This window comes from Peromyscus leucopus, chromosome 7, assembly GCF_004664715.2.
Source record: "Peromyscus leucopus breed LL Stock chromosome 7, UCI_PerLeu_2.1, whole genome shotgun sequence".
NCBI lineage: Eukaryota > Metazoa > Chordata > Mammalia > Rodentia > Cricetidae > Peromyscus > Peromyscus leucopus.
In genome coordinates this window covers 6,668,495-6,696,389 of record NC_051069.1, presented here as the reverse complement: position 1 = coordinate 6,696,389, position 27,895 = coordinate 6,668,495, and the positions used below count along the sequence as shown (strand labels likewise).

General features: G+C 42.1%; 1 protein-coding gene across 5 annotated transcripts in view; it reads left to right on the top strand.

Moving 5' to 3' along the window:
• Nucleotides 1-26,153, top strand: part of Csnk1g1 (casein kinase 1 gamma 1) — a 147,094-nt gene extending 120,941 nt beyond the window's left edge. For 3 of the 5 annotated variants that reach the window (XM_028866481.2, XM_037207397.1, XM_028866458.2), the window contains 3 exons: nt 12,447-12,553; nt 15,550-15,573; nt 20,534-26,153. In XM_028866481.2, coding sequence (XP_028722314.1) covers nt 12,447-12,553; nt 15,550-15,573; nt 20,534-20,588 — 186 coding nt within the window. In that variant the 3' untranslated portion in view covers nt 20,589-26,153. The remainder of the gene's footprint in view (nt 1-12,446; nt 12,554-15,549; nt 15,574-20,533) is intronic. The other 2 variants (XM_028866488.2, XM_028866467.2) reach the window with 1 other exon arrangement.
• Nucleotides 26,154-27,895: the final 1,742 nt, after the last annotated feature.

The following is a 27,895-nucleotide window of genomic DNA, read 5'->3' as shown; positions in this document are numbered from 1 at the left end:
TACCCGCTGAGGAGTGAAAACAAGGAGATTAAGATCTTGGAACAAGGACACCTTTAATCCCAGCACCCGGGGAAGGAGCCATCTCCGTGGGACGGAACCAGAACAGACCTGAACACTCTGTCTGAAGCCAACCCAGGACCCAGCTGCAGATCCTATGAAACCCAATAACTTGGAGGCGTTGGTGAGATTACCCTACTAAACAACCTGCTCAGCTGAGATCCATTCGGGAGAGGATTCAGAATCCTATAGTCTGCAGTCTGAGGATACAAGATCAGCTGAGGAGTTGATGAATGAGCAAAACATGACCTGAGAACACAAAAGAAGGCGCCGCCCAGCCACCGAACCAGATCACCAGAATCATAAGCCTACACTACACCGACTGAGTACAGGTAAGCCCCCATCTCCAGACCAGCAGATCAGGTCTGTAGCCCCAAGGCCCTACCCATCGGAGTCCCAGGGACCAGACAGCTACCTTTCCCTGCTCCCCCAACCAAAAAAAAAAAAAAAAAAAAAAAAAAACCCAACCCCTATGAACCTAACAACCACTGAAACCATAAGCACACCCTGCACCAACTGGGAACAACTGCTCCCTGACACAGAACCCACTGACACTGATTGGACTAAGCTGCTCCCAAAGAAACAGAGCCTAACAGCACTGATTTAACCAAGAACTCCTAGTGGACCAAGACTAACAATTAGAAGAAGAGAGGCACCTTCAGACACAGACACTGCCTACATGGAGCAGAGAAAGAGATGAGTAGACACCAGTGTAAAAATACAGGCAACAACCTAAAGAGCTATCGATTCTACACCTGTAAGACCTGAACACACCAATTCAGAAGAAGCAGAAGAAATCAGTCCTAAAAATGACTTTAAGATGATAGAGACCCTTAAAGAGGAAATGAAAAACTCCATTAAAGAGGAAATAAAAAAAAACTCTTAAAGAAGTGGAAGAAAAAAACAGACAACAAATTGGAAGAAATCAAAGAAAACCAAGAAAAAGTAATTAAACAGATGAAGGAAACAATTCAAGATTTGAAAATGGCCGGGCGGTGGTGGCGCACGCCTTTAATCCCAGCACTCAGGAGGCAGAGCCAGGCGGATCTCTGTGAGTTCCAGGCCAGCCTGGGCTACCAAGTGAGTTCCAGGAAAAGGCGCAAAGCTACACAGAGAAACCCTGTCTCGAAAAACCAAAAAAAAAAAAAAAAAAAAAAGATTTGAAAATTGAAATTGAGACAATAAAAAAAAAGCAAACTGAGGGAATGCTGGAAATAGAAATCCTGACTAAATGAACAGGAACTACAGAAGCAAGCATAACCAACCAAATGCAAGAGATGGAACAGAGACTCTCTAACACTGAAGACACAATAGAATGTCAGTCAAAGAAAACACTAAAGACAAAAAAGTCATGACACAAAACATCCAAAAAATTTGGGACACCATGAAAAGACCAAACCTAAGAATAATAGGGATAGAAGAAGGAGAAGAATACCAACTCAAAGGCGCAGAAAATATATTCAACAAAATCATAGAAGAAAACTTTCCTAACCTAAAGAAAGAAATACTATGAAGATCCAAGAAGCTTACAGAACACCGAATAGGCTGGATCAAAAAAAAAAAAAAAAAGTCCCTTTGCCGCATAATAATCAAAACATTAAACATACAGAACAAAGAAAAAAGATTAAGAGCCGCAAAGGAAAAAGACCAAGTAACATATAAAGGCAGACCTATTAGAATAACACCAGACTTCTCAATAGAGACTATGAAAGCTAGAAGGTCCTGGACAAATGTTATGCAGACACTAAGAGACCACGGATGCCAACCCAGACTATTATACCCAGCAAAACTCTCAATCACCATAGACGGAGTAAACAAAATATTCCACGATAAAACCAGATTCAAACAATACCTATCCACAAATCCAGCCATACAGAAAGCACTAGAAGGAAAAATCCAACCTAAAGAAACTAAATACACCCATGAAAACTCAGGCAATTGATAATCCCACACCAACAAATACCAAAGAAGGAAAATGCAACACTACCACAAAAAAATAATAGGAATTAACAATCAGTGGTCATTAATATCCATCAATATCAATGGTCTCAACTCACCTATAAAAAGACACAAACTAACAGAATGGATAAGAAAACAGGATCCATCCTTCTGCTGCATACAAGAAACACACCGTAACTTCAAAGACAGACACTACCTCAGAGTAAAGGGCTGGGAAAAGGCTTATCAATCAAATGGACCTAAGAAACAAGCTGGTGTAGCTATCCTAATATCGAATAAAATAGACTTCAAACTACAATCACTTGAAAGAGATCAGGATGGACATTACATATTTATCACAGGAAAAATCCACCAAGATGAAGTCTCGATTCTAAACATTTATGCCCCAAATACAAAGGCACCTACATTCATAAAAGAAACATGACTAAAGCTTAAATTGCACATCAAACCCCACACAGTAGTAGTGGGAGATTTCAACACACCACTCTCACCAAAAGACAGATCTACCAGACTGAAACTTAACAAAGAAATAAAGGACCTAACAGATGTTATGACTCAAATGGACTTAATAGATATCTACAGAACATTCAGTCCTAACACACCTTCAGTAATGTGGCAGGATACAAGGTCAACTCAAAAAAAGTCAGTAGCCCTCCTATATACAAATGATAAAAGGGCTGAGAAAGAAGTCAGAGAAACATCACCCTTTACAATAGCCACAAGTAATATAAAATACCTTGGGATAACACTAACTAAACAAGTGAAGGAACTTTTTGATAAGAACTTTAAATCTCTAAAGAAAGAAATTAAAGAAGATACCAGAAAATGGAAGGATCTCCCATGCTCATGGATAGGTAGGATTAACATAGTAAAAATGACAATCTTACCAAAAGCAATCTACAGATTCAATGCAATCCCCATCAAAATCCCAACACAATTCTTCACAGACTTGGAAAGAAAAATACTCAACTTCATATGGAAAAACAAAAGACCCAGGATAGCTAAAAGAATCCTATACGATAAAGCAACCCTTGGAGGCATCACCATCCCTGACATCAAGCCCTACTATAGAGCTATAGTAATAAAAACAGCTTGGTACTGGTATAAAAACCGAAATACAGACCAATGGAATCAATGAATACCCTGACATTAATCCACGCACATATGAACACCTGATTTTTGACAAAGAAGCCAAAACTATATAATGGAAATAAGAAAGTATCTTCAACAAATGGTGCTGGCATAATTGGATGTCAATATGTGAAAGATTACAAATAGATCCATATCTGTCACCATGCACAAAACTCAAGTCCAAGTGGATCAAAGACCTCAACATAAATCCAGTTACACTAAACTTAATAGAAGAGAAAGTAGGAAGTACTCTTGAATGCATTGGCACAGGAGATCACTTCCTAAATATAACACCAGCAGCACAGACACTGAGCACAATAATAAATGGGACCTCTTGAAACTGAGAAGCTTTTGTAGGGCAAAAGACACAGTCAATAAGACAAAAAGACAGCCTACAGAATGGGAAAAGACCTTCCCCAATCCCACGTCTGACAGAGGACTGATCTCCAAAGTATATAAAGAACTCAGGAAATTAGACATCAAAATACTGAACAGTCCAATTAAAAAATGGGCTGAAGAGCTAAACAGAATTCTCAAAAAAAGAATCACAAAGGACTGAAAGACATTTAAAGAAATGCTCAACATCCTTAATCATCAGAGAAATGCAAATCAAAACGACTCAGATACCACCTTACACCTGTCAGAATAGCTATGATAAAAAACATTAATAACAGTCAATGTTGGAGAGAATGTGGAGCAAACGGAACACTCCTCCACTGTTGGTGGGAGTGCAAACTTGTACCACTGTGGAAATCAGTATGGCGGTTTCTCAGAAAATTGGGAATCGATCTACTTCAAGACCCAGCCATACCACTCTTGGGCATATACCCAAGGAATACTCAATCATACCACAAAGATACATGCTCAACTATGTTCATAGCAGCACTATTTGTAATAGCCAGAACGTGGAAACAACCTAGATGCCCGTCAACTGAAGAATGGATTAAGAAAATGTGGTATGTATACACAATGGAGTACTACTCAGCAGAGAAAAACAATGACAGCATGAAATTTGCAGGCAAATGGATGGAACTAGAAAAAATCATCCTGAGTGAGGTAACCCAAACCCAGAAGGACAAACATAGTATGTACTCTCTCATAAGTGGATTCTAGATATAAAGCAAAGAACAATCAGACTGCAACCCACAGAACCAGGGAGGCTATATAGCAGGGGGGACCCTAGGATGACTGTGGCTTATAATAAGTTTTGGTTTTACTCAATTACTGGGCAAGCCTCAAGAAACATTTCACAATTAGGATAAGAATTTATACTGTATCAAGCTGATAATAGAAAAATAAATTTTAAAAAGTGGGGAAAAAAAAGAGAGATCCTACCCAACAAAGAAGCAAAGAGACTTGCTAGTATAATCAAAAGTTAGGAAACTCCTGTGGTGACCCTAGCTGCCAGTACAGAAGGGAAGCTTTCACCAAACTGGTATTCAGGAGTTTGGGGAGCTATTTATTTCAGCAAAATGATGATAATCTAGGATACTATGATAGTCATAATATCACTAAATAAGCTATTTCGTTATAATATCTAAATAAGCTATTTAAGTAAATGACAGACCTAGAGGTATAGCTCAATGTATTCCGCTTGTCTAGCATGTACACAGCTTTGGGTTCAGTCCCTCACACTGCAGTAAATAACGAATAAATACATGAATAAATAAATAAGACTTTGGGTGAAATTAATGATTCACCATTAATAATTGAAAATTAATACATCAAATAATTTTGTTTTTAACTAACTTTTTTTAAATTATTTTTTAAAATTTGTTTGCGTGTATATGTACCACATGTTCAGGTGCCTGAAAAGGACAGAAAAGAGTACAAGATGTCATGGAACTAGAGTTAAATGCATTTGTGAGCTACTTGATGTTGGTGGATCCTGGGAACTGAAATCAGGTCATTGGGGGAGCAACAAGTGCTCTTAACCACTGAGCTATCTCTCCAGACAAACTTTTGGGCTTTTGAGACAGAGGCTTATATAGTCTTGACTGACCTTGAATTTATTATGAAGCCAAGACTACCTGTGAACTTATCATGCTGCCTCCATATCCTGAATGGTACGATTACAAGCATGTACTGCCACTCTTGCCAAGACTATGCTTTTTTGCAAATCAATAATATTTCTAGCACAACAGATGTCCCTGTGTTTTTTGTTTTTTGTTGTGTTTTGTTTTAATTTTGTTGTTACTTGTTTTCCTTTTTTGTTTTTCTTTGTTTTGTTTTTGCAGATAGGGACTCACTATGTAGGCCAGGCCATCCTGGAACTCCCTCACAGAGTTCCACCATCTCTCCTAGCCACTATGTCTGGCTCCCAAGTGTTAGGAATAAAGACATTGACTATTACACCTGGTTTGGTTCCCCCCCCCCTTTTTTTTTTCAAAGCAGAATCTCTCTGTGTATTCCACACTAGCCTTCAGACTGCAGTCATCCAGCCTCAGCCTTCTGAATGCTGGGATTACAGAAGTGCACTACCATGTCTAGATATGTGTCTGCATTCTTTTTTGTTGTTGTTTTTTGTTTTTTCGAGACAGGGTTTCTCTGTATAGCTTTGCGCCTTTTCTGGATCTCACTCTGTAGACCAGGCTGGCCTCGAACTCACAAAGATCCGCCTGCCTCTGCCTCCCGAGTGCTGGGATTAAAGGCGTGAGCCACTACCGCCTGCCATGTTTCTGCATTCTTTCATTCTGCAGAGGTACTTGGTGAAATCATGCTGAGCTTAACCTAGATAACCTGTAACACCATCTCTCTTGGATGCACTGCAAATTGCCAAGATAAGGAGCATTTGTTCTGGTTCTAATTTACTTAATGGGCAAGACACCTTGGTTTTCATCTTTGTTGTATTTCCACGGCTCCTTTTTTTTTTTTTTTTTTTTTTTCAGAGCTGAGGACCGAAGCCAGGGCTTTGCGCTTGCTAGGCAAGCACTCTACCATTGAGCTAAATCCCCAACCCCCAAAATGTAAGGGTTTTTTGTTTGTTTGTTTTGTTTTTTGAGACAGGGTTTCCCTGTGTAGCTTTTGGAGCCTGTCCTGGAACTCACTCTGTAGCCCAGGCTGGCCTCGAATTCACAGAGATCCGCCTGCTCTGCCTTCCAAGTGCTGGGATTAAAGGCATGCACCACCACTGCCTGGCTTCCACAGCTCTTCTTAAAGGCCTAAATTTAAGAAGACAAAACACTTTTCAAGTCAGCTGTGGTGGCTCACACCTTTAGTTCCAGCACTCAGGAGGCAGAGGCAGATAGATCTCTTTGAGTTTGAGGCCAGCCTCGTCTACGTAGTGAGTTCCAAGACAGCCAGAGCTATATAGTAAAAACCTATCTCAAACTACCACACACACACACCCCCCAAAAAAAAATAGTAATTTGAGCCAGGTGTCTTGGAAAATCTTAGGTAGTCAGGAGGTTGAAGCAGGAAGAACAATTGAGCTCAGGAACTTGAGGCTAGCCTAAACATCCTACCTAACAAGACCCCATCTCACAAAAAAAAAGGATGGCAATTCATTACATCTGTGAAGTTCTTTATGGTGCTTCAAATCTCTAGTAGATATCATAGTTAACTGCCATATAACATATGGTAGATAATATGAACGTTAGTGGCCCTATACACATGTACAGAGAATGTCAACAGTGGAGTTAGAATTCTGCCCTGTCACAATAGTATTTGTCCTGTTGCACATCCACGTAGGAGTCTAGTCATATAAACTCTTGCAAACTTGAAGTAGGTTCATGCTGTAGATACAGAGATTCATTATCTGTTAACCCCCAGATTTTTATTTTTTGAGACAGGGTCAAACTGGCCTCAAACTTGCTATGTAACGATGATAACCTTGAACTTCAGATTCTTCTGTCTACTGAGTGCCGGAATTACAGGCATGTGCCACCATACCTGGTTTTCTGTGGTGCTAGGAATCAAACCCAGGGCTTTGTACCTGCTATACAAGTGTTCTACCAATGGAACAAAGGCCCAGACATGTTATCTAAGATTTTCTTTAAGGTTCTTTTATTTTATTTTTGGTTTTGTTTTTCTGAAACAGGGTCTCACTATGTAGCCCATGGTAGTCTCAAACTCGGTCATCCTGCCTCTTCCTCCAGAGTGCTATCATGTGCTTCAGACATGTTTTAGATACAGAAAAGTGTAAGGGTAGAGACAGGAGTAATATTCCTTTTGTGCTTGATTTGTTTGAAATTATATGCTTTCTGATACAGATATTGTTGATTATAAAGTGAGAATAGCCTCTTTCTTAGATTGCCTAAGGACACTGATTGTAGGCCAAATAGCAATTCATAGGGAGGAGAAATTATAAAGTATAAGACTTTACCATGACCCAGAGTCACAGGTAATTCTCCATAGTGACTCTTACTAGTAATTCTTTCATATTAGTAGGATTGAAGAGATAGAAAGATAAATATGATAGGGTAACCTTGAATTTCCTCTGCAGCTCATGCTGACTGCACACTTCCAATCCTCCTGCCTCAGACACCTGAATGCTGACATTATAGGGGTATGCACCCCTACACTTGGCTTTTAGCCAAGACATCTTACATATCATTTTGTCTAGTTCCTTAGTAGTTCATTAAGAATTAGTGATTCAGTTACAGTGCTTTCCTAGAACACACACAGCCTTTGATTTACTCCCCAGTAGTGCAAAAAATGAATGAATGAATGAATGAATGAATGAATAATAAATAAATAAAAAATTTTCAGGTGACTACCTTCATGTGTAACCATTGTGCTCATAGAATAAGCCACTCACCAGTGTTAACAGTTAGGTGTGCTAGAAAATATGTCCCCATGAATCACAGCAGACCTGGGGAAGTCAGCAGGATGTGGTTTGCTATCACTTAACCTTCTCAGCCTTTTATACTGGACTTCCCCCAACTTCTATTTTGAAACTTTCAAATCTATAGAAAAGTTGAGACTATCCTTAATCTCCATTAAGAAAGTATTAAAATTCTGCCACATTTACTTTAATTTTGTGTGGTTACATGCATATGTGTTTACTTTCCAGACCATTTGAAAGTTAAAACAGTGTATCTTATCCCCACACACTTCCACCTACATTTCCTAAAAACAAATAAATACACTCTTTCACATAAGCAGTAACTCCATTGCCTTTCAAAAAAATTTCAAAAAAAATTAATATCTCATAATATCTAACAGCCCAAATTCCAGTTGTCCTTAAGGTTTTATAGTGTCCAGAATCTAACCGGGATCCCTGCGTCCCATTGGTTGTTTGGCCTCTCCCATCTCTTTCAGTCCTTCAATCTCTCTCTGTTTTGTTTGTTTATTGTGGTTTTTTTGAGACAGTCTTACTATGTAGCCTAGGCTAACCCACATCTTACTGTATAACCTAGGCTAGCCTCCAACTCATATTGGTCCTCCAGTTTCTAGCTCCTAAGGCCTGGAAGTTTAGGTGTACACCACCATGCCTAATTCATTAGTCTCTTAATCCTACCTTTTTTTTCCCTGCATGAATGTAAGTGCACCACATGTACCTGGTGCTCTTGGAGGTCAAAAGAGGGCATCAGATCCCTTGGAAACTGGAGTTATGCGTAATTGTGAACCACAGTGTAGGCACTAGGAACTGAACCCAGGTCCTTTATAAGAGCAACAAACTCTCTTAACTGTTAATCATCTCTCTATCACTTTAATCCCTTTTAATCATCATCACTCACCAGTGATTTTTTTTAAGGTTTTTATAACATGATCCTTTTTGAAAAGTCCAAGTCCTGGATTTGTCTAATTTTTGAAATTGTAATTAGATTCAGAAGAAACCTGTTTGCAGAGAAGGAAAATATTGTGTTGTATAATATGCATAATGTTAGGCTGTCCACTAATCAGAGATACTAAATGTGATCACTAGCAGAAATTTGAGTCTTTCTCAGGTAAGTCTTAATGTAGTAGGGTTCTTTTTTTTTTTTTTTTTCATTAACCATATATCATTATTGTAATTTTATCACTCATATCTTATTAACAAGAATGAGGCCAGACATGATACTCTAGACCTGTCATAATCCTACCTCTGTGGAGGCTAAGGCAGAAGCAATGCCATGAATTTATATAATAAATTGAGTTAATATAGCCCAGGCTATATTGTGGGTTCCAGACCAGGGCTATAGCATGAGACCCTTGTTCTCCCTGCCCCCCCCCAAAAAAAAGGAGGAAGAAGAAAAAACCCAGTAAGTATTCTTTTGTAGAAATAATTGTGGTTATACATTACAAGTAGGTAGCATTCACTCTGTCTGCCCCAAAGGTAGTAAACATTTCCTCCTGCTTTCCTTTTTATGATCATTTAGGAAATTTTGGCAAATTAGCTGCTAGTTAGTACCCCATAGCTTGAGGAAAATAAGAATATCAGTAAGATGAATCTTTTTATATTGTTCTTTGTTGTTGTTCTTTGAGACATGGTTTCTTTGTGTAGCCATGGCCATCCTGGAACTTACTCTGGAGACCAGGTTGTCCTTAAACTCACAGAGATCCGCCTGCCTCTGCTACCTGAGTGCTGGTATTAAAGACATACGCACCACGCCCAGCTTAGATGAATATTTTTTGAGCCATTACTATATGAGCCATTACTCCTGACTCTGGGCTGAATACTTACTGTCACTTATCTGCATGGGGACCCCATTAGAATAAACATCACTCTTTCCCCATTTTCCCCAGGAAACTGGGGTACAGAAAGATTAAAGATCTTGCCCAGGTACCCACAGCTGTAGAGCAGAATTCAAACGCATGGCTGCCTATTTTTTTAAGGATTTATTTGTTTATTTTATATGCATTGGTGTTTTGCCTCTTATATGTATGTCTGTGTGAGGGTGTTGGATCTCCTGGAATCGGAGTTACAGACAGCTGTGAACTACCATATGGGTGCTGGGAATTGAACCTGGGTTCTCTGGAAGAACAACCAGTGCTCTTAACTGCTGAGCCGTCTCTCCAGCCCACTGCCTAATTTTATAATGTAGTTCTTACTATTTCCTACTTCCTCCAGTATTATATACAAGGTGTCCCCAATCCATTTCTTATGTATTCCTCACATCAGTCTATAAGAATAGTCTCAAATAGATGAAGTTATTACCCAATAGCATAAGCTATCTGAACCATTTATCCTATTTTGTGGTTCTTCCCCATGTTTCAGCCAAGATCCTTAACAGCAGAGTGGTTTGTGCGGGGTCCCTTTTCCCAATCCCCAGCACCCACATAAACAGGAATCATGTGCTGGAACTGAAACGAGGTGGCAGAAGCAGCTGCACAAGCAAGACAAGCCTGAACGGGTCCGTGAACCAGATGACAGGAATGAGAGCCATCAATTACAGTTCGGGGACCATCAGTGAGACATAGGATGACAGTGAGCCTGAAATAAAGACCATTGAAATAAGACTGCTTTTCCAAGGGAAATTTGTCTTTACCGCCTTCCTTCTCAACAGAGAGGGTGTAGCACTCTTGTTTGAGTAACTTCAAACCAGTGATCAAAGCCATGAAGAAATTTCTCAAGGAAAGTGCCATTATTTATGGTTTCTGATGCCCACTCTTGGTTTCTTTTTGAGAATTTATTTTTTAAGTCATCATTACTCAGAGTATATAATTTTTTTGTTGTTGTTTTTGTTTTTTTTTTTGTTTTTCGAGACAGGGTTTCTCTGCGTAGCTTTGCGCCTTTCCTGGAGCTCACTTGGTAGCCCAGGCTGGCCTCGAACTCACAGAGATCCGCTTGGCTCTGCCTCCCGAGTGCTGGGATTAAAGGCGTGCGCAACCACTGCCCGGCCGAGTATATAATTATGTAGTATAATTAACTGAGAGTAGTAGAATTTACCCACCATGGTCAAGGGAGCAAATGAGTTAACCTTTAGAAGTAGCTATACAGGGTTTGTGGGGATTTTTTGTTGTTGTGGTTGGTTGGTTGGTTGGTTGGTTGGTTGGTTGGTTATTTTTCAAGACAGCTCTGGCTGTCCTGGAACTTGCTTTGTAGACTAGCCTGGCTTTGTACTTACAAAGATCTGCCTGCTTCTGTCTCCCGAGTGCAGGATTACAGGCATGCACCACCACCGCCTGGCTCAGTTATTTTTTCAATACAGAACTATACACATTTTTGAAAACTGAAAGACTGTGTGGACAGAACAGGTGAAAACCATAAAAGCCTATAGATCCTAACTTAACCCTTGGTTAAGACATTTTGTAGTATTCCTGTCCATTAGAGGGAAATAATTGGGGCTGGGGGACAGCAAGATGGCACAGTAGGTTAATGCACTTGACACCAAGCCTGATGACGTGAGTTCAACAGCCATGAAACACATAGTAGAAAGAGAAAGCCACCTCTTGTAAGTTATCCTCCAACCTCGCATACACACTGTGGCACTTGAGACTGACCTCTTAACACATACATACACATAAGTATAATTTGTTTTGTTTTGTTTTAAGTAATTGAGCCAGGGAGATGGGTCAGTTGGTAAAGTATTTACTGCACCACGGGGACCTGAATTGGAGCCCTAGAACTTACGGTTGGTTGGTTGGTTGGTTGGTTGGTTGGTTGGTTGGTTTGAGTCAGGGTTTCTCTGTGTAGCCTTGGCTGTCCTGGATCTTGCTCTGTAGACCAGGCTGGTCTCAAACTCACAGAGATCTGCCTGCCTCTGCCTCTGAGTGCTGGGATTAAAGGTGTGCACCACTACCTCCCAGCTTGTTTGTTGTTTTTTGTTTTTGTTTTGTTTTGCCTCTTGTTTTTCCAAGGCAGCTAGTGGTAGCCTGTCCTTTGTAATCCCAGCACTAGAGAAATAGAGGCTTGGGAATCTCTGGGTTTCACTAGCCAGCCAGCCTAGCCTAATCAGCAAGCTACATGTCCCAGTGAGAGACTCTTTCCCAAAATAAGGTGGAAAGTTCTTCAAGAATGACACCAGTGTTCACCTTTGACCTGCATGGGCATATGCATACACATAACCCTCATGCACACATGCACACTTGAATACACACAAGTAATTATGACATATTAAGTAAGGGATTTTTAAGGATTAAATATATACACACACCTATAGTGTAGCAGAGTGCTAAGCACAAAGTAGGCACTCAATATGAAGCTAATTGTCATCATTGTATGATTATATCATTGAGTTAAGTGTTCTGACATGATGTAGGTCTAGGAACCCTCCCTAAATCAGGACAGTGTTTCCTTAACCCAAGTAAACACACATTCTACACCCTGTCTGGCTAGTACCTAAGTGTGAGACCTAATCTCTCTTTAATCTACTCTGGTGGAGGCAGGAACTTCATACAGCCATGGTACTTATTGCAGTCTGTCTCTGTTTCAGGTGGTTAGCTCAACCAATGGAGAGCTGAATGTTGATGACCCCACTGGAGCTCACTCAAATGCACCAATCACAGCTCATGCCGAGGTGGAGGTAGTGGAGGAAGCTAAGTACGTTCATCTTTCAGAGGGGTTGTGTTGTCTTTTAAAGGGTTTGTCTTATCATGGGTTGGAAACTCTATTCTGTCTCTCAGTGTGCTGCTCATCACAAACTGCAATCTTCATGCTTGTATCCACAGCTTCCTTCTTCTGACCATTTTATTTTTATTTTTTTGCATGGTGCATTAAGGCTGGTGCCACCCTTCTTTAGTACTGGTTTCTGGGCAGATAGTTATATTTTTCTAGGCTGCCTTGGACAAAAGACATAGTGAACTAAAAGTGAAAGCTACAGTAGATAGGAACCACGAGTTTCTTGGGGCCTCTAGAGCTTCTTGCTCCCTATGGGTTACAGAGAAAAATGTGTTAAACCTTGAGCCTTGGTGTATAGAATCACTTTTCTAATTTTTGCCTAACCACTCTGGATTGCTAGCCCTGAATAAAAGAGTTTGGGAGACAAACTTTCAGATAGTCTGGACTCAGAAAAACTAAGTAATTTTCAGACAAGTCAAGTTAATTGAAAATACGAGAATCTTGGGACAGCAAAGAAGTGACCCTAATCCCAATGAAGCAAGGCAGTTGCTCACTTCCTCGTCTGCTTCTCCTGCATGTGTGTGTGTCTTGCTGTGCTCTCCCATAGCCCCTTGGTGCCTTCTGCATGGTCTGTGTTTAAGCTCTGAGACTCTGGGCTGGAAGGTAATGCTGAATCTGCTGTACAAACAGCATTTCTACCACTTCTTTTCCGTTTTTCCCTATCCCAAACTCAGATCCAGGTTTAAACTTCAAGAAGACATCAGGTAGAGAAAGCTAGAGAAACGGAAGTCAGTAACTACTGCCAATCCTGACATGGGTGGCCTTTCTTTTAAGCTCTTCAAGAACATCAGCAACATATTTCTAGTGCAGACCAGAACACCTCTGGGCATCAGTCAGGGTCACCAAACATTTCGGTCTGTTTTCCAGATGTACTTGGCATGGTTGTACTCTTGCCCATCTATTTGGTGAGCTCACTTGGCCTTTAGGAGGTCTTTTCCTACTTAACAGATAAAAACATGAATGAGGGTAACTCTGCCTCTATCCTGTGATACCTAGAGACAAGGTGTAGGGTGGGAAGGTGATGCCAGGCGGAGACTATTTTAATAATTAAACATGGTCCTCTTTCTCAGGGGCTTGGGAGATTTTAATGGTGCCTATAACTTTTTCTTTCATTCTCAATAAATTATATGGTATTCCCACTTCCTGAACTCTCACTTTGGAATCTCCTAGAGTATGTTAGAAAATACAAATACTTCTGCATGGACCCAGAAATTTGAGATTAATTGATCAGTATTTGGCCTGATAATGAAAATATGTAAAACTTTAGGGAGTTCTAACATGCAGGCAAAATTGGGAACTACCACACTCTGCATGCTCTGATCTTGAAAGAGAGCCATACCTTTTTCCACCCCACCCCACCCCACTCTCCATTTCACATTTGTACCTGCTCTTTAGAAATTCAGATCTGAATCTAATACTATACTTTGAGCACCAAATTCTTTTGAACTTTAGTCTTAGGCCCTAAACAGATTTATATTTTGGACCTATTCATTTCATTTCATTTTGGTAAATGTATATACTAACTGTGTGTGAGTGTGGTGTTTGTGTTCAATGTGAAAGATAGAGGCCATTCATACAGAAAGAGTTCAATCAGGTGTGTTCTGTTCTGTCTTATTCTAAACACTAGAATATAAAGAGAGATTAAAGTCTTCCCATTTAGCAGAAAGGACTATTATACCTCTTGCCTCCAACTCCAGGTTTAGGCCTTCTGAAAAGTGTAGAATCTAAATGGAACAGTTGTCTTTGAACAAATGTCACTCAAAGCCTTGCTTGGGCATTTTGTATACTGGTTTTTGTAGTGGTTTCATGAGCTACCAATCTATCTTGCCTAGGGAGCTGTCAGGGTACAGCCATGTGCACATGGTATATCTATGTTATATGTGGGAGTAAGGACACAGTAGCCGTATATCCACTAGATCACTTTCATGGAAAAGTCAAAGCTAGAGACACATGAGGTCCCCCCAAACATCCCCTCATTACACACAGCTGTGATGCCATTTGTTCATGTAGCCTGTTGGTGGGTTAAGAAGGGCTGTTTCTTCTATTGTAGTTAAACTCAAGTACAGGAAAAGTGTGAAATCTTTACCTCCAAGCTTTTGGCTTTAGGTTCCCTTTCCCAGCTTGTTAAATGTAAAGGCAGAACAAAAATCACAGGATGAGGGTTTTGATCAGTGTAAAAAAAAAAATGGACACTTGACTTCCCTTTTCTTTTAGGTATAAGACAACTTTTGTTGAAGTATGGTTGGAGGAATGTGAGGGCAGATGATTTTTAGGTCAATTTTTGTGATAGTAAGAGTATAAGAATTTCTATTATCTATACTTTGGCTACATCTTGATGATGGTGGACCCAGTTTCTCCTGAGAATTAGTGTGATTAGAATTTAGGTCCTTCCCTAGTATTTATTTCGAAGCGGTAAATTCCCTCTGTTTCATCTTCTAATAAGATAAAGTATCTCTTCAGCTTTTCCTACAAAGGGCTCAGTGCTAGCTGCTGCTTTTTGAACTGGAGTATGGAAGTTAGCTAAGCATTGTACAAGACCTGGTATGAAGCCAGATGGTTCAGCCTTCCTGCTTGAGTCCCCACAGACCAGGTCACTGCTTTCCTGGAAAGCCCACCCTGAGGCTCCCACCAACTCTTTCTGTTCTGCATCCCCTGAGATGCAGCTCCACACTGATCATCCTCTCGGGCTTCTGCCTCCTGTTCAGTGTGAAGGCCAAGTGGCCTGCTCAGCCTCCCTCAGCAGGAGGGAACTAAACACAGACACGTACTGCATGTGTGCATGCTCACAGAGAGCCACTTCCATCTCATCCGCGGACTAATATTTCTCTCTCTCTCTCTCTCTCTCTCTCTCTCTCTCTCTCTCTCCTCTCTCCTCTCTCTCTTCCTTTTCTGTGTTTTTCTCCTTATATACTCTGTAGCTGCCTGAAAATGTTCAACCTGTGGTGAGTCCCTCTCTCCAGTCCACATGCAAGGGGAGCGGACCTGTCTAGACTGGGATTGCAGAGTATTAGCGACACTGACTGAACTCCATATACCTCCTTATGTCTTAGCCGCCCAGACTGGGGGAGTTAGGTCCACAGAGTGGGGTGAGGCAGGCCTGTACCCAAAAATCAATCTTTTCCTTCTTTTCTTTCAATCCCACCTCATTATCACTGCACCCTCCTACCAAAAATTACCTCACAATTATCTAAACTTGTCTCTCTTTTTTTTTTTTTTTTTTTTTTTTTTTTTTTGATGAGTGAACTTTTTTCTCCCAAGTTATGACTAATAGTATCAGAAGGAGAGGGACCAAGGTTAGAAAGATAAGGTTTTAGATGTTTCAATAACCACCAGATAATCTCACCTTTGGCAGCTTGGTTTGAAATGCAGAAGTAGGCTGTTTGGAGGAAATCTGTAAATGCCTTGTTGATTTCGTTAATTTTTCATCTATAGTAAGAGTCTCTCAGAAAGGAGAACTTAAAGGAAAAAATCAACATTTTGGTGTTGATTGGACATTGCTGGTTTTTTATTTGTTCCCTTTATTCTTTGATGAGAGTATAGTGGGTTAAGGGTTGACTTGGTTGACAGGGCTATGGGATGGGAGCCTGTCTTTTCTTCCAGAAAAGGCTTCTTTAATACAAATGTAGGATATACGGGGATGTGGGAGGGAAATCGCTGAGGGATTCATGTTAGTGACAGTCTGTAACCCTCCCTCCCTGTCTGTACACGTCAGGTCATAGTCTGTGCTATGACAATAGCCTGCTGGATTCTGACTACTTCATTTTGAAAAATTCTCTTCAGTAACTGGAATGGACCTTGTTTTCTGAACCCTGACTAAGCCAAATTGTCCACGGGGGTTTGCCTAGGAATAGATATTTATTGAAGATGACAGTTGGGTTTTATGGCAATATGATTGGTAGTGTTAGGGTTTCAAAGAGGACATTTGGTCTGTTCATGTGTCTGTGTAATCTAACGTTGTCATGGTCTTGTTGTTTTTTTCCTGTGAGGTGTCAGTCACATGATCCCAGCTGTGAATACTTTAGGTCCTTCTATGCTCATCCAACCTTGTACACAGAAGTCAGGGATCTGGGGTAGCAGGGAAGAACAGGGCAAGTGAAGGGGAGGCCCTGCCCAAGAGGCTTACTGTCACCTAGCTGTAAAGTGAGTCGTACACTGTAAAAGGCAGGGGCTTCTTCAGAGTTCTCATGCTGTTCCCGGAAGACTGAGGGGTGAGGAATCCCTGTGAGTTCTCAAGGAAGACTTCTTAGACACAGCGACTTGAGCCAGTTGGAGTGCAGAGGAGGAGAAAAAGAGTGTGATAAAGAAGAGAGACTGCAAGGAGACTGCAGAGATGACATGGTACAGGAATAACAGGAAGAAGGCACGGGTCAGGTCAGAGGCCTGTGGCCAAGTGTTTGATGGCTTGTGTGGAGAATCCTGGATCAGTTTCGGCTCTCACTCATAAAGGATTTCTGGCCACTCAAAGGATTAACTGGAAGAGAACCTAAGACACAAAGGGAGTTATTTGTCCGTACTCTGTTCTGAGAGGAGCATATCTGTACAGAGTTACTGGTAGACTTGGCCTCAAGTCCAGATCCTTTTACTGGTGGTCACCATAGAAACCGAAGCCTTTAAGAACAGATTGTGGGGTCCCCTTCCTTGTTGGTGGAATTAAAAGCTTCTCCTCCTGCTGAAGCTGTATAGGGCTCTAAATGCAAAATATGGCTGCTGTTCCTCTGAATGACAGCTTCTGCTCATGTACACTCCACTGGTTCAGCAGAAGCGCAGGCTACTTCCTATGGATTGTCCTGGAGGAAGTAAGAGAATCCATTGGACATTTAGAAATGGGCCCAGTGTTTCAGATGTTTTTTGTTTTTTTGTTTTTTAGCATTTTTATTTGAAAACATAAAAATCATCATCTTAGGGTCCTCCACACAGAAAGTAAGAATAGAGGTTAATTTTTAGAGTCAGTAAACCCACTGAAAATCATAGTTGAAACAGGTAAGACTGATGGGCTGGTGAAACGGATCAGCAGTTAAAAGCACAGACTGCACTCCAGAGGTCCTGAGTTCAATTCCCAGCAGCTACATGAAGGCACACAGCCATCTATGGTAGGATCTGATGCCCTCTTCTGGAATAAAGGTGTACATGCAGATAGAGCACTCATACATAAAATAAATAAATAATTTTTTTTTTTAAGACTGCTGAAATACTAGTTCTTCATAAGATTTGACTTGTCTACTTAAATACTAGGTTCTGGACATTCAGTTTGGCAAATGTCTATGTTTATGGGGCTGGAGAGATGGCTCGGTGGTTAAGGTCACTGGTTGCCTTTTCAGAGCAAACAGTTTCATTTCCCAGCTCCCACATAATACTCACAACCATCTATAACTCCAGTCCCAGTGTTCCAACACCATATTCTGACCTGGCACATACATGGTACATAGACATACATGCAGACAAAATACCCATACATATAAAATGAATAAAAAATTGTAAAAAAAAGTTCATTTCTAATATATATGTATAGATTTTTTTTTCTTGAATTCTTCCCCAATGTTTCCATTAAGGACTATTTTAAGCCGGCAATCATTTTTATTTAAAATAACTTACTCAGTTTCCAGTTGTATTTACCACTTTGGTTCACACCTATTAATAGTACTTATAAATGTTATTGATATACACAGGGCTACACACACAAACACACACAAACACACACACACACACAGTCTATGTACCTGTTGAAACAGGGCCTCCTATAGTCCAGGTTGGCTTCAAATTTGATAAGTAGCCAAGAATAACTCTGGACTCTGCCCTTCTTCCACTGTCAAGCACTGGAAGTACAGGCATGCGTCTCCATGGCCAGATTCTGAAGAAAATATTGTAAGGCTCTCTTAAGAAACCCCTGTCTGCCAGGGTAGTGGTGGTGCACCCCTGTAATCCCAACACTCAGGAATCAGAGGCTGGCGGCTCTCTGTGAGTTCAAGGCCAGCCTGGTCTACAAAGTGAGTTCCAGGACTGTTACGCAAAGAAACCCTGTCTTGAGGAAGGAAGGGAGGGAGGGAGGGAGGAAGGGGGGAAGGAAGGAAAGGAAGGAAGGAAGAAGGAAGGAAGGAAGGAAGGAAGGAAGGAAGGAAGGAAGGAAGGAAGGAAAAAAAAAAAAAAAAAAAAAAAAAAAAAGAAGGAAGGAAGGAAGGAAGGAAGGAAGGAACTCCTGTCTGAAAATTCCACATTTCATTCATGAATTTCAATTCTTGGAAAGCTCACATTGCTGTCTGTGTAAATGTTTCTTCATTCTAAGAAACTTTCTCAGTCTAAATCCTAGAACTCTGAGAAACCGAGGCCAGAGGATTGTACATTTTGAAGCCAGCCTTGGCTACATAATAATGAGTCCCAGTCTCAAAAGATAAAAGAAAAAACTTTATCCAGATTTTTAGTGATGAAAATATTAGAAACACCATTAGAAAATACAGTAACTCAAGGGGTCTGAAAGGAGGGATCAGCTGCAGGGGAGGACGTAGGAGGTGGAAAGGGAGCAGTGGTGTCTGTTTCTCATGAGTGTCCTTGCACTGAAGCCCAGGAGGTGGGCTAGAGAGGGCTCAAAAGTGAAGAGCACCTGCTGCTCTTGCAGACGACTTCCAGACAAGTTTCCCTTCCCAGCAACCACAGAGCAGCTCACGGCTGTCCGTAAGTCCAGTCCTCAGGAATCTGTTGCCATCTTCAGGCCTCTGTGGGCACCAGGCACTCAATGTGGTGCACAGACATACATGCAGGCAAAATACTCATAACATAAAGTAATAAAAGTCATTTTAAAGAACCCTGGAAAGGTTAGCTGAGAGACTTCAGATAATTTTCTCAGAAAAAGTTGTCTTTCAAGGATCAAGCGTCTGAGCTCTACTTACAACTTTATTTTCCTCCATCATCTGGCATCTTTGACTCATCCACTGCCTTCTGCCCACCTCTTAATTTTCCATTTGACATTTCTAGAAAGAACATACCTTTTACATCAACCTCGCCATCTCCCTTGACATCCCCTTCTCTAGTGCCTGTGCAACAGCCACACCTCCTGGTCCAAAGGCTCGAGTGAGGAGGGCATCTTCAGGGTTAGGGGAGACCAGTGCTGCCACTCCTCCACAGGCTGTTCCCCAAGACATGGCACTTGGGGGCCTCAGCCTCCACCTTAAACAAACCAGTTGCTAACCCTGTCTGGAACAGTGGCAGTCTTAGGGAACTAAGTGGGGGATTCCCTGTGACCAGAGTTTCCTGAGGATTAGCTCCTGGGCTTTGGGCATTGGTCCCCTTGGGGTGACTGGCACCTGTTCTGGTGTCAGGAGATAAAGATTTACCCTTTATGAACTAGAGCTTCTGCTTACTCCAGGCATCATGTTGGGGCCAAGAACAAGATAGAAAGAGTCTTTAGTCCTTTGGCATCCTGTGACTGCCAAGGTTCTAGATCTCCTACTTTGTGTGAGATTGATTTGCCTCAGTTTAGCCCTTGCCTGCTGGCCAGTGAGCTACACTGAACTGCTGCTGCTATCAAGGGGCATACAGTGCAGGCTATTTCCATGTTACCCTGAGCACCCTCCGTCTTGGTTCTGGACAAAGATGGAGTATCTGGGTTTGATGGTAGTCTAGGAACAAAGCCTTCTTCACCCTTCTTTCGGGAATATCTGGGGCAGCCATGTCTCTTGGGCAGCATTTTGATAATTGGGTGGAATGGCTGCAACTCAAATCAGATGTTGCCTTTAACTTTCTGACAGACACTGCCTGTTACTTTCAGTGTATGTGTACTCAAGATGGTGGGCGGCCATCTGGGTGGGCACCAGCATAAAACAACCCTACCCCCTGCAGTAAGCAGAAGCAGGCAGAGATCTACTTGGAGCTGGAAACTTCTAGACTGACTTAAATGTTCTTGTGCTCCAGGTGCTGCTGTTTCTTTAAGAGGAAAAGGAAGAAGACTGCTCAGCGACACAAGTGACCAGTGCCTCCCAGGAGTCCTCAAGTCCTGGGGACTCTGGCTCCAATTGCACCTGCAGCTCCTGCCATTTCTCATTGGAAAGGACTCCTCTGTGGGGGAGGGTGGAGATCCAAACCAAAAAGAAGAAGACAGATGCCCCCAGAAGGAGCCAGTGCAGGCAGCCAGGGCCAAGTGGGCCAGTGGCGATCCCTCTGGCTGAGCTCTGAGCGGGTCCAGAGCTGCTGCTTCTCCACTGCTTGCCCTGGGCTCTCTGGTTGACTCTCTTCCCATTGTTTACAGTGAAGGTGTCATTCACAAAAACTCAAGGACTACTGTTCTCTTCCTCCTCTTCCTAAATTTACTCCTGGTTCTGCACCACCCTCAACCCTCTCCAGCATAAGAACTACGAAGTTAAAGGAGAGGTCAAGAAGCTGGTGGTGTGGCCAGGAAGGTCGGAGGGAGATGACAGCCTGGGCTGGAGGGCTTCTCCACTTCCCAGGTGTGTCTACAAGTAAGGCTTCCCCTCCCTCCCTCCCTCCCTCCCTTCCTCCCGTGAAGTTACACTGTAGGACACAAGCTGTGAGAAATCTGCAGTCTACTGTCCCTGTGTGTTGGCGTTCTTAGCTTTTTTGATAAGCAAATCCCTTGCTCCGACTGTAGCAAAACAAGCCTGTGGTTCTGAGCAAAGGAAAGGAAACTGATTTTATTGCACTTTTAGTTTTTTGGGGTTTTGTTTTTGTTTTATAAACAACATGGCAGATGCATATTGTGTCTGGTTATATTGGGGGGGTGCTTTTTTCTGTTTCAAGGGGGATGGGCCAGCCAAGCCATTCAGAGAAAATGTGGGTCCAGAGGATATTCATGATGGAAAGAGTCTGATTTGCAGCACTTGGAAGAGAAGAAGCCAAACTCTGTGTCATCCTGAGTGAATTCTCAGGTTGGCAAGGAAACATACTTGAATTTTCATTCATCTTCTCCGCTGCAGAGAAAAGTCCCCACCAGATCCCTTTGACCTAATCAGCCTAGAGCTTGAAAGCCCAGCTCCTGAACACTTGGGATGAGCACCGAGCCAGACTGTGACCAACCAGAAGGCACCTCATCTCAGAGAGGAAATACTTAATAACAACAACAAAGCAAAATTTCTGTTTCCTCCACTGCCAGGGACTTCCTACTAGATAGCCATGTGACTTTCTGTTGACTTGGAGGACAAAATTAGTGACTAAACAGCCACCACCATATTGCCAGTAGTGGACAAAAGAGGGCAGCAAATTGCCTTCCAACTGCCAGAGAAGTCTCAGGATGCAGCATCCTAGGGCCAGGAAAAGAAAATCAGTATGTCATGTCCGCCCCAAGACTGAATTAGAGCATCTAGGCTGGTCTGCCTTAGAAATTAAGCCTGTGGTGATTTTGGAGCAGGTCCATAGCAGCGGGCTTAGAACTTGGTACATGGGGCTGCAGTGAGCAGGGAAGGGAAGGTTAGTTGATGCTGGGAAATTCCAGAGAAAAGGAAACTGTAATGAAAGGTCTAAAATTCTATCTTAACAATTGAACAGAGACTCTTCCCAGATAATATGGCCATGTATTAGCACGTTTTCCCCACTGCACTCTGCTCACCACCATACGTCCTCACTGGACATACCACCATGAAGCATCACTGGTTGCATAGTTAACAGTATGGGGCTTACTCTTCTCATGTTCTGTTTTCATTTTAGTGACATTTCCAAACAGTGGCTTCTTACCCTAGTGTGGCAAGGATCATTCACATGGGCAAAGACGTCTTGTATCTGGGTGTAAAGAGCTACCCACATGGTATTGGCTAGTGACGGTGCAGCAGAGAACTCTGCTGTGTATGTATGTAAAGGACTGGGGGATGCCAGGGCTCTTTGTGGACATGTATCAGAAATAGTATCAAATGAAGCAGAGTTTATTTGCCTTGCCTGTTCTGTTGGACCTTGACTAGGGAATCTCTCTTCATTGGCTTCAAACCTGCTCAGCATTCGTAAAGATTGCCACCTGTCCATTTCTTTACAAGAAATATCTTTGTCCATGAAACAGAGTAGCGGGGAAAAGTCAGGTCAAACCACTTCCCCATAAGGAATTTGAGTGTTAGGATTTGCTTCTTTTTCATTATGTAGTAGTTAAAGCTCATCGCTGAAATTTACATAGTCCCTAGTTTGGCATGTGGGCAACTCTGACTTCCCCCACAGAAACGTAAAAGTCCTCATCCCAGGAAATGGTGGCAAGGCCTAGAGCATCCTGGCACTCTCTGTCCCACTAAGTGCCTCCCCAACCCTGCTTCCACAATAAAGCAAAGGCGGTGACCAGCTTGGCTGCAGGGTAGGGTGCCCTGCAGCTGGGCCTAAGACTCCTTTTTTGTCTTAAAATATTTTTATAGGCTAGCTCTTGAGGGGTTGAACCTGAGTGATTTGTGGGAATGGGAAAGGGTCCTTCCTAATGCACTGCTGGCACCCTCCAGCCCCCACAAATCCCTTACTAGATATTTGGTTTTTGTAGCAAAGGTCCCTTTAACATGCAGGGCGGTGGTGACCTTTCAAGGCCATTGACACTCTTAAGGTGGTCCCAAAGCTGGGCAATTCTCTTAAGATCTTCCTTAAAATGAAAACATACTGAATTCCCCAGAAACAATCTGCTCATCTGTTCCAGCCCCACTAGTACATCAGGCTCCATACACATCCCTGTTTCTGTCGGTTGCCTGGCTGCAAGCTCAGCCAAATCCCAGGGCACAGGCACTCCCTCCATCTCCCCTCATCTAAATCCACTTGCTCTATCTCAGCTATGACACCTGAGGACAGTTTTCTTTAGGACTGATGCATTTACTTCCCCTTAAAACTAACTCATCTGTTCCAGAGACAGGGGCATTTGATATTGTAATATTCGGAGTTTTATTTCCTCAAACTTTGCTGTCCTCGAGGCATTGCAGCCTGAGCAGACTTGGGTAGAAGCAGGCCAGAGGTTACACCAAGGTGTAAAGTGTCCAATCATAGAAGTGGATTTTCAGAGTTCTCACTCCAGACTGCCCACAAGGCTGCGCTGAATGTGCCAGCAGCTAGTGAGCAGTCATGACTGCCTTAATTAACATTCTTCTATTTTGGGTCTGTCTAGGAGCAAACAGGGTCTGTGAAGGTATGTGTAAATTAGGTGAGTAGGTAAGTCTCCAGTTAAAATTCCCATTTCCATTGGAACAAGCTACAGGAGACAGCAAGGATCCTAAAGTTTCTGAAAGTGTGAGTTTCCTTTTCCTTTTTAGTGAAGGACAAGAACTCGGAATCAGCCCATGTCCATTAGCCAGATGGTGTCCATCTTGTGTAAAATAACTTCCAGTTTAGTTCAGAGGAAAAGTATGCTGTAGTGCTTATGTAGTGTTGATGTCCAATGTTAGCAACCACTTGTAGTGCCAGAAGTATCCAGCAATGGTAGTGTTATGTTAAAGTGGTTGCTAAGGATCATAGCCTTAATCTAAAAAACAATGTAAAAGATAATCCATTCCCTCCATGTTGAGCAAACCTAGCAGCACTTCTCGAGAAGAACTTTCTCAGAAGCCTAGAAAGCATTTCCTCAAAGGAACTTGGTCTCCCAAGCCCACATGACTCCTGTGTCCCAGCCACCTCTTCCATGCTCATACTGAAACCAGTTTTCCATTCCTGTTTAGTTGCCCTGGTAATGCTTTGTCCAGTGTCAGTCATGCCAGGGCTTGAGTTTTTAAGACCAGGAGTTTGCATGGTCATACAACCAACATTGCCTTTGCCAAGCCACTGCCACCATCCCCTCCATTGCCCCTAAGTGGGCAGGTTGATTCCAGAGACCCTCAGGGAGCCAGGATAATTAGGTCCCCATCTGGATTGGCCATGTGGGTGACAAGCACTTATCTCTGGGTTTCTTGATTTTGCAGACTTCAAGGAAGTCCCATGTAGATGTTGATGGCCAATAACTCCAGCCTTCCCCATAATGGGTTGGTAGGTCTCAGATAAGAATTCCTTTGTTTGTTGGGGGACTTTGTTTTAAGGAGGTTAGTTTTTGAGTATGAAAAAGAAGAGGCCACTGTGGTCCTTCTGTGAGTTTGTAGAGTTCTGAACAGTGTTTTCATCACCAGTCTGGGAGTCTGATCCAATAACCAGTCTTAAGATGTTTGTCCTACTCCTTTTGCAGGTAACTAAGTACAGAAGAATAGAGTTCTTATTGTATCAAAATAGTAAGTAGATCCCTGAATATAGCTAATAGTAGTTGACATATTTTCTCAAAACAACAACAACAACCAGGAAACCCACTCCAGTATTTACAGATCAGCTTATCAAGGGAAAAAAAAGTGAATGTGTACTCCATATATCTCTAGTTGAATTACCAAACTTGATGTTATAAAGAAACCTCGGTTGTATAGACAGGATATTTCTCTGTCTCTCTCTCTCTCTCTCTCTCTCTCTGTCTCTCTCTCTCTCTCTATCCCCTATCCCCTCCCCCTGCCCCCCCCCATCACAATCACTTGTCTGGTGCCATCACCACCTTTAAGGTCTCAGAGCAGAGGATTATCTGTGGTCATAAGCCAGAGTGCATTGCAGTCATCCCAGCAATGCACAGACGACTGCCATCCTGACTAACCCAAACTCACCTTCCAGGGTAGGTGAAACCTTTTGGTACCCCTCTTCAAGAGCTCTAGACCAAATCCCAGGCCAGCCCATGCACCAAAGCCTTTTAGAAGGCTTACCAATCTGTTAGGAATGTCTCAGGAAACATGAGCCATTTCTTGGAGGATACATGTATTTACAGATGGATATATGTGCTCATCTGTGTGTGTTTTACTCTCATAGACAGCACAGGCTCCTGGGAACTGTGTGTTCCTCAGTGTTCTCAGAGACAGTGTGACAAGTGTAAGCTGCTCAGTTCAGTGAGCAGGCTGACTCTGGGAAGGAGCCCTGTTTATCAAGCAGAGAACCACAGAAAAGACGAAACCAAAAATGCTCCAACACTCCAATGGAAAGTAATGTTGATGCAGCAATTCCCATTGGATAGATTACACTCTCTAATTTATTGTCTTTTTTAAGTTTTACCCATTGTACTCTTTAAAAGATGTTGGGATGTTGGTTGCAATTTTTTAAAAGTAGATAATGTATAAATCAGCTGTGGAAATCAATTTTAATTCATGTGTGGATGTGTCTAGTTATTGTTAAATGCCTTTTTTTTTTTACTTTTTTTTAAAGATAATGTTTCATAAACCCTGGCACTGGTCAAAAAAAAAAAAAAAAAAAAAAAAAAAAAAAAAACGCAGCTGTGAAGAATGAAACTTGTAGTATTTTTCAAATGAATGTCAATTTCAAGTGTATTTGAAATGTTTCCTCCAATAGAGAGATGTGGACACCATTGAGGAGAACTCCTCTACAGAAGAAATAGCCTTTGGAGAAAATGGAATGTGGGTCTGGATATGTTATCTCAGAGTAGCCCATTTCGTAGGGCATCATGGACAACACAAATGTGATTTTAAGTATACCTCTTCCCAGTTTGGGGAGGAAAGGACTCAGTTTGCACCCTTTTTGTATGTAAAATAAAATGTCCTACCTTTCTTGGCTACATTTACTTCCCTGGTTCATTAGTTGGTTTTTAGTCTCCCTGGTTCATTTCTAAGAATCTGGCAAGGACTGACTGATGGGAATCAATATGTCTTTAAACAAAAATAATGTCTGGTACTTTGGCATTCAGGCTTCATTCCTTGGGCTGAGTATTGAGTCTCTTTAAAAATAAATATCCCAGGGCCGGCAGAATACCCAGAGAGTAAAGGGAATTGCTGTATGAGACTGGCAGCCTGAGTTTCATCCTCAGAATCCATGTTTAAAAAAAAAAAAAAGGTGAAAGGAGAAGACTGAACCAGCAGTTAGTTGTCTTCTGACATCCACATATGTGCCATGGCATGCATCACCACCCCTCACACACAATTCTGTTTTTAATATTTCAAGACTGGGAAGATAGGTTGGTAAAGTGCATGCCACATGAGTATGAGAACCCACATTTGGTCCCCAGCACCATGTGAAAAGTTGGGTATGGTGGCACACTTGTAATCCCAGTGCTGGAAGGAAAGAGACCAACAAATCCCTGGAGCTGGCTCACCCGCCATTTCAACCCGAAGGCAAACCTCAGCCCCACTAAGAGACCTTGTCTCAGAAAATGGAAGGAGAAAGGCTGAAAAGGTGACTCAGCAGTTAAGAACTGGGTGTACTGTTCTTACAGAGGACCCAAGTTCAGGTACCAGTACCCATGTTGGGCAGCTCACAGTTGCCTGTAACTGTAGCTCCAAGGTATCCAAGCTGTCTTCTGGCCACTGAGACCTACATACACTCACAGAGACAAATACACAAATAAAAATAGCAAATAGAGGACACAAGGCACTTGAGGAACAACACCTGAGGTTGTCCTCTGCCCTCTACACATGCGAACACACACAAATACACCAATATTCCAAATTAGGAATTGTGGTACAAACCTGTAATCCCAGCACTTGGGAAGTAGAGGCAGGAGGGTCAGTTTAAGGCCACCATAGATACATACCAAGTTCAAGGACATCACTCACATGCTGTAGTTTGTAGATGGGAGTTCTTCAAGAAATAGGGTTATGCTAGTTGGACTTAATTTGCCTTTCACTATTGTTTAACGGGGATATGAAACTGGCTCTGGGAAGTACTTTTTGGCACCAGGTGATGGACAGAAGCTAGCACCTATAAATTTTTTTTCTGGAGGAAAACAGCCAGTCATAAAGAGCCATCACTTCACATGGGGGAAGCTGAAGATTCCTGCAAGTATTAACTGGTACCTACTGTGAAAGGGAAAGGATGGTTCATCCCTGCTGGTTTTCTGTGTGATAAGGAGACCGTTTGAGAGAAGTGCTGAAGAAAAGGTTTAGTGAGAACACAGCAGAGGCACGTGGAAACAGGGACACTGTTATAGTGCAAGCTTCTCAGAGTACATCCCTGACCCACTAACCAAGGAGGAAAGGGACAGTACAGTGCACACCATTAATCATAGCACTCAGAAGGCACAGGTAGGTGGATCTCTGTGAGATCTAGAAAATAACAAAAAGTAGGAAAGGCATTCTGTTACAGGTTGTGGTGTGGCAGCAAAAGAGGACAGCATAAGAATTCTGAGTGGGCCGGGCGCTGGTGGTGCACGCCTTTAATCCCAGCACTCGGGAGGCAGAGCCAGACGAATCTTTGTGAGTTCGAGTCCAGCCTGGTCTACAAAGTGAGATCCAGAACAGGCTCCAAAAGCTACACAGAGAAACCCTGTCTTGAAAAAACAAAAAAAAAATCTGAGTGGAAGATTAGTGT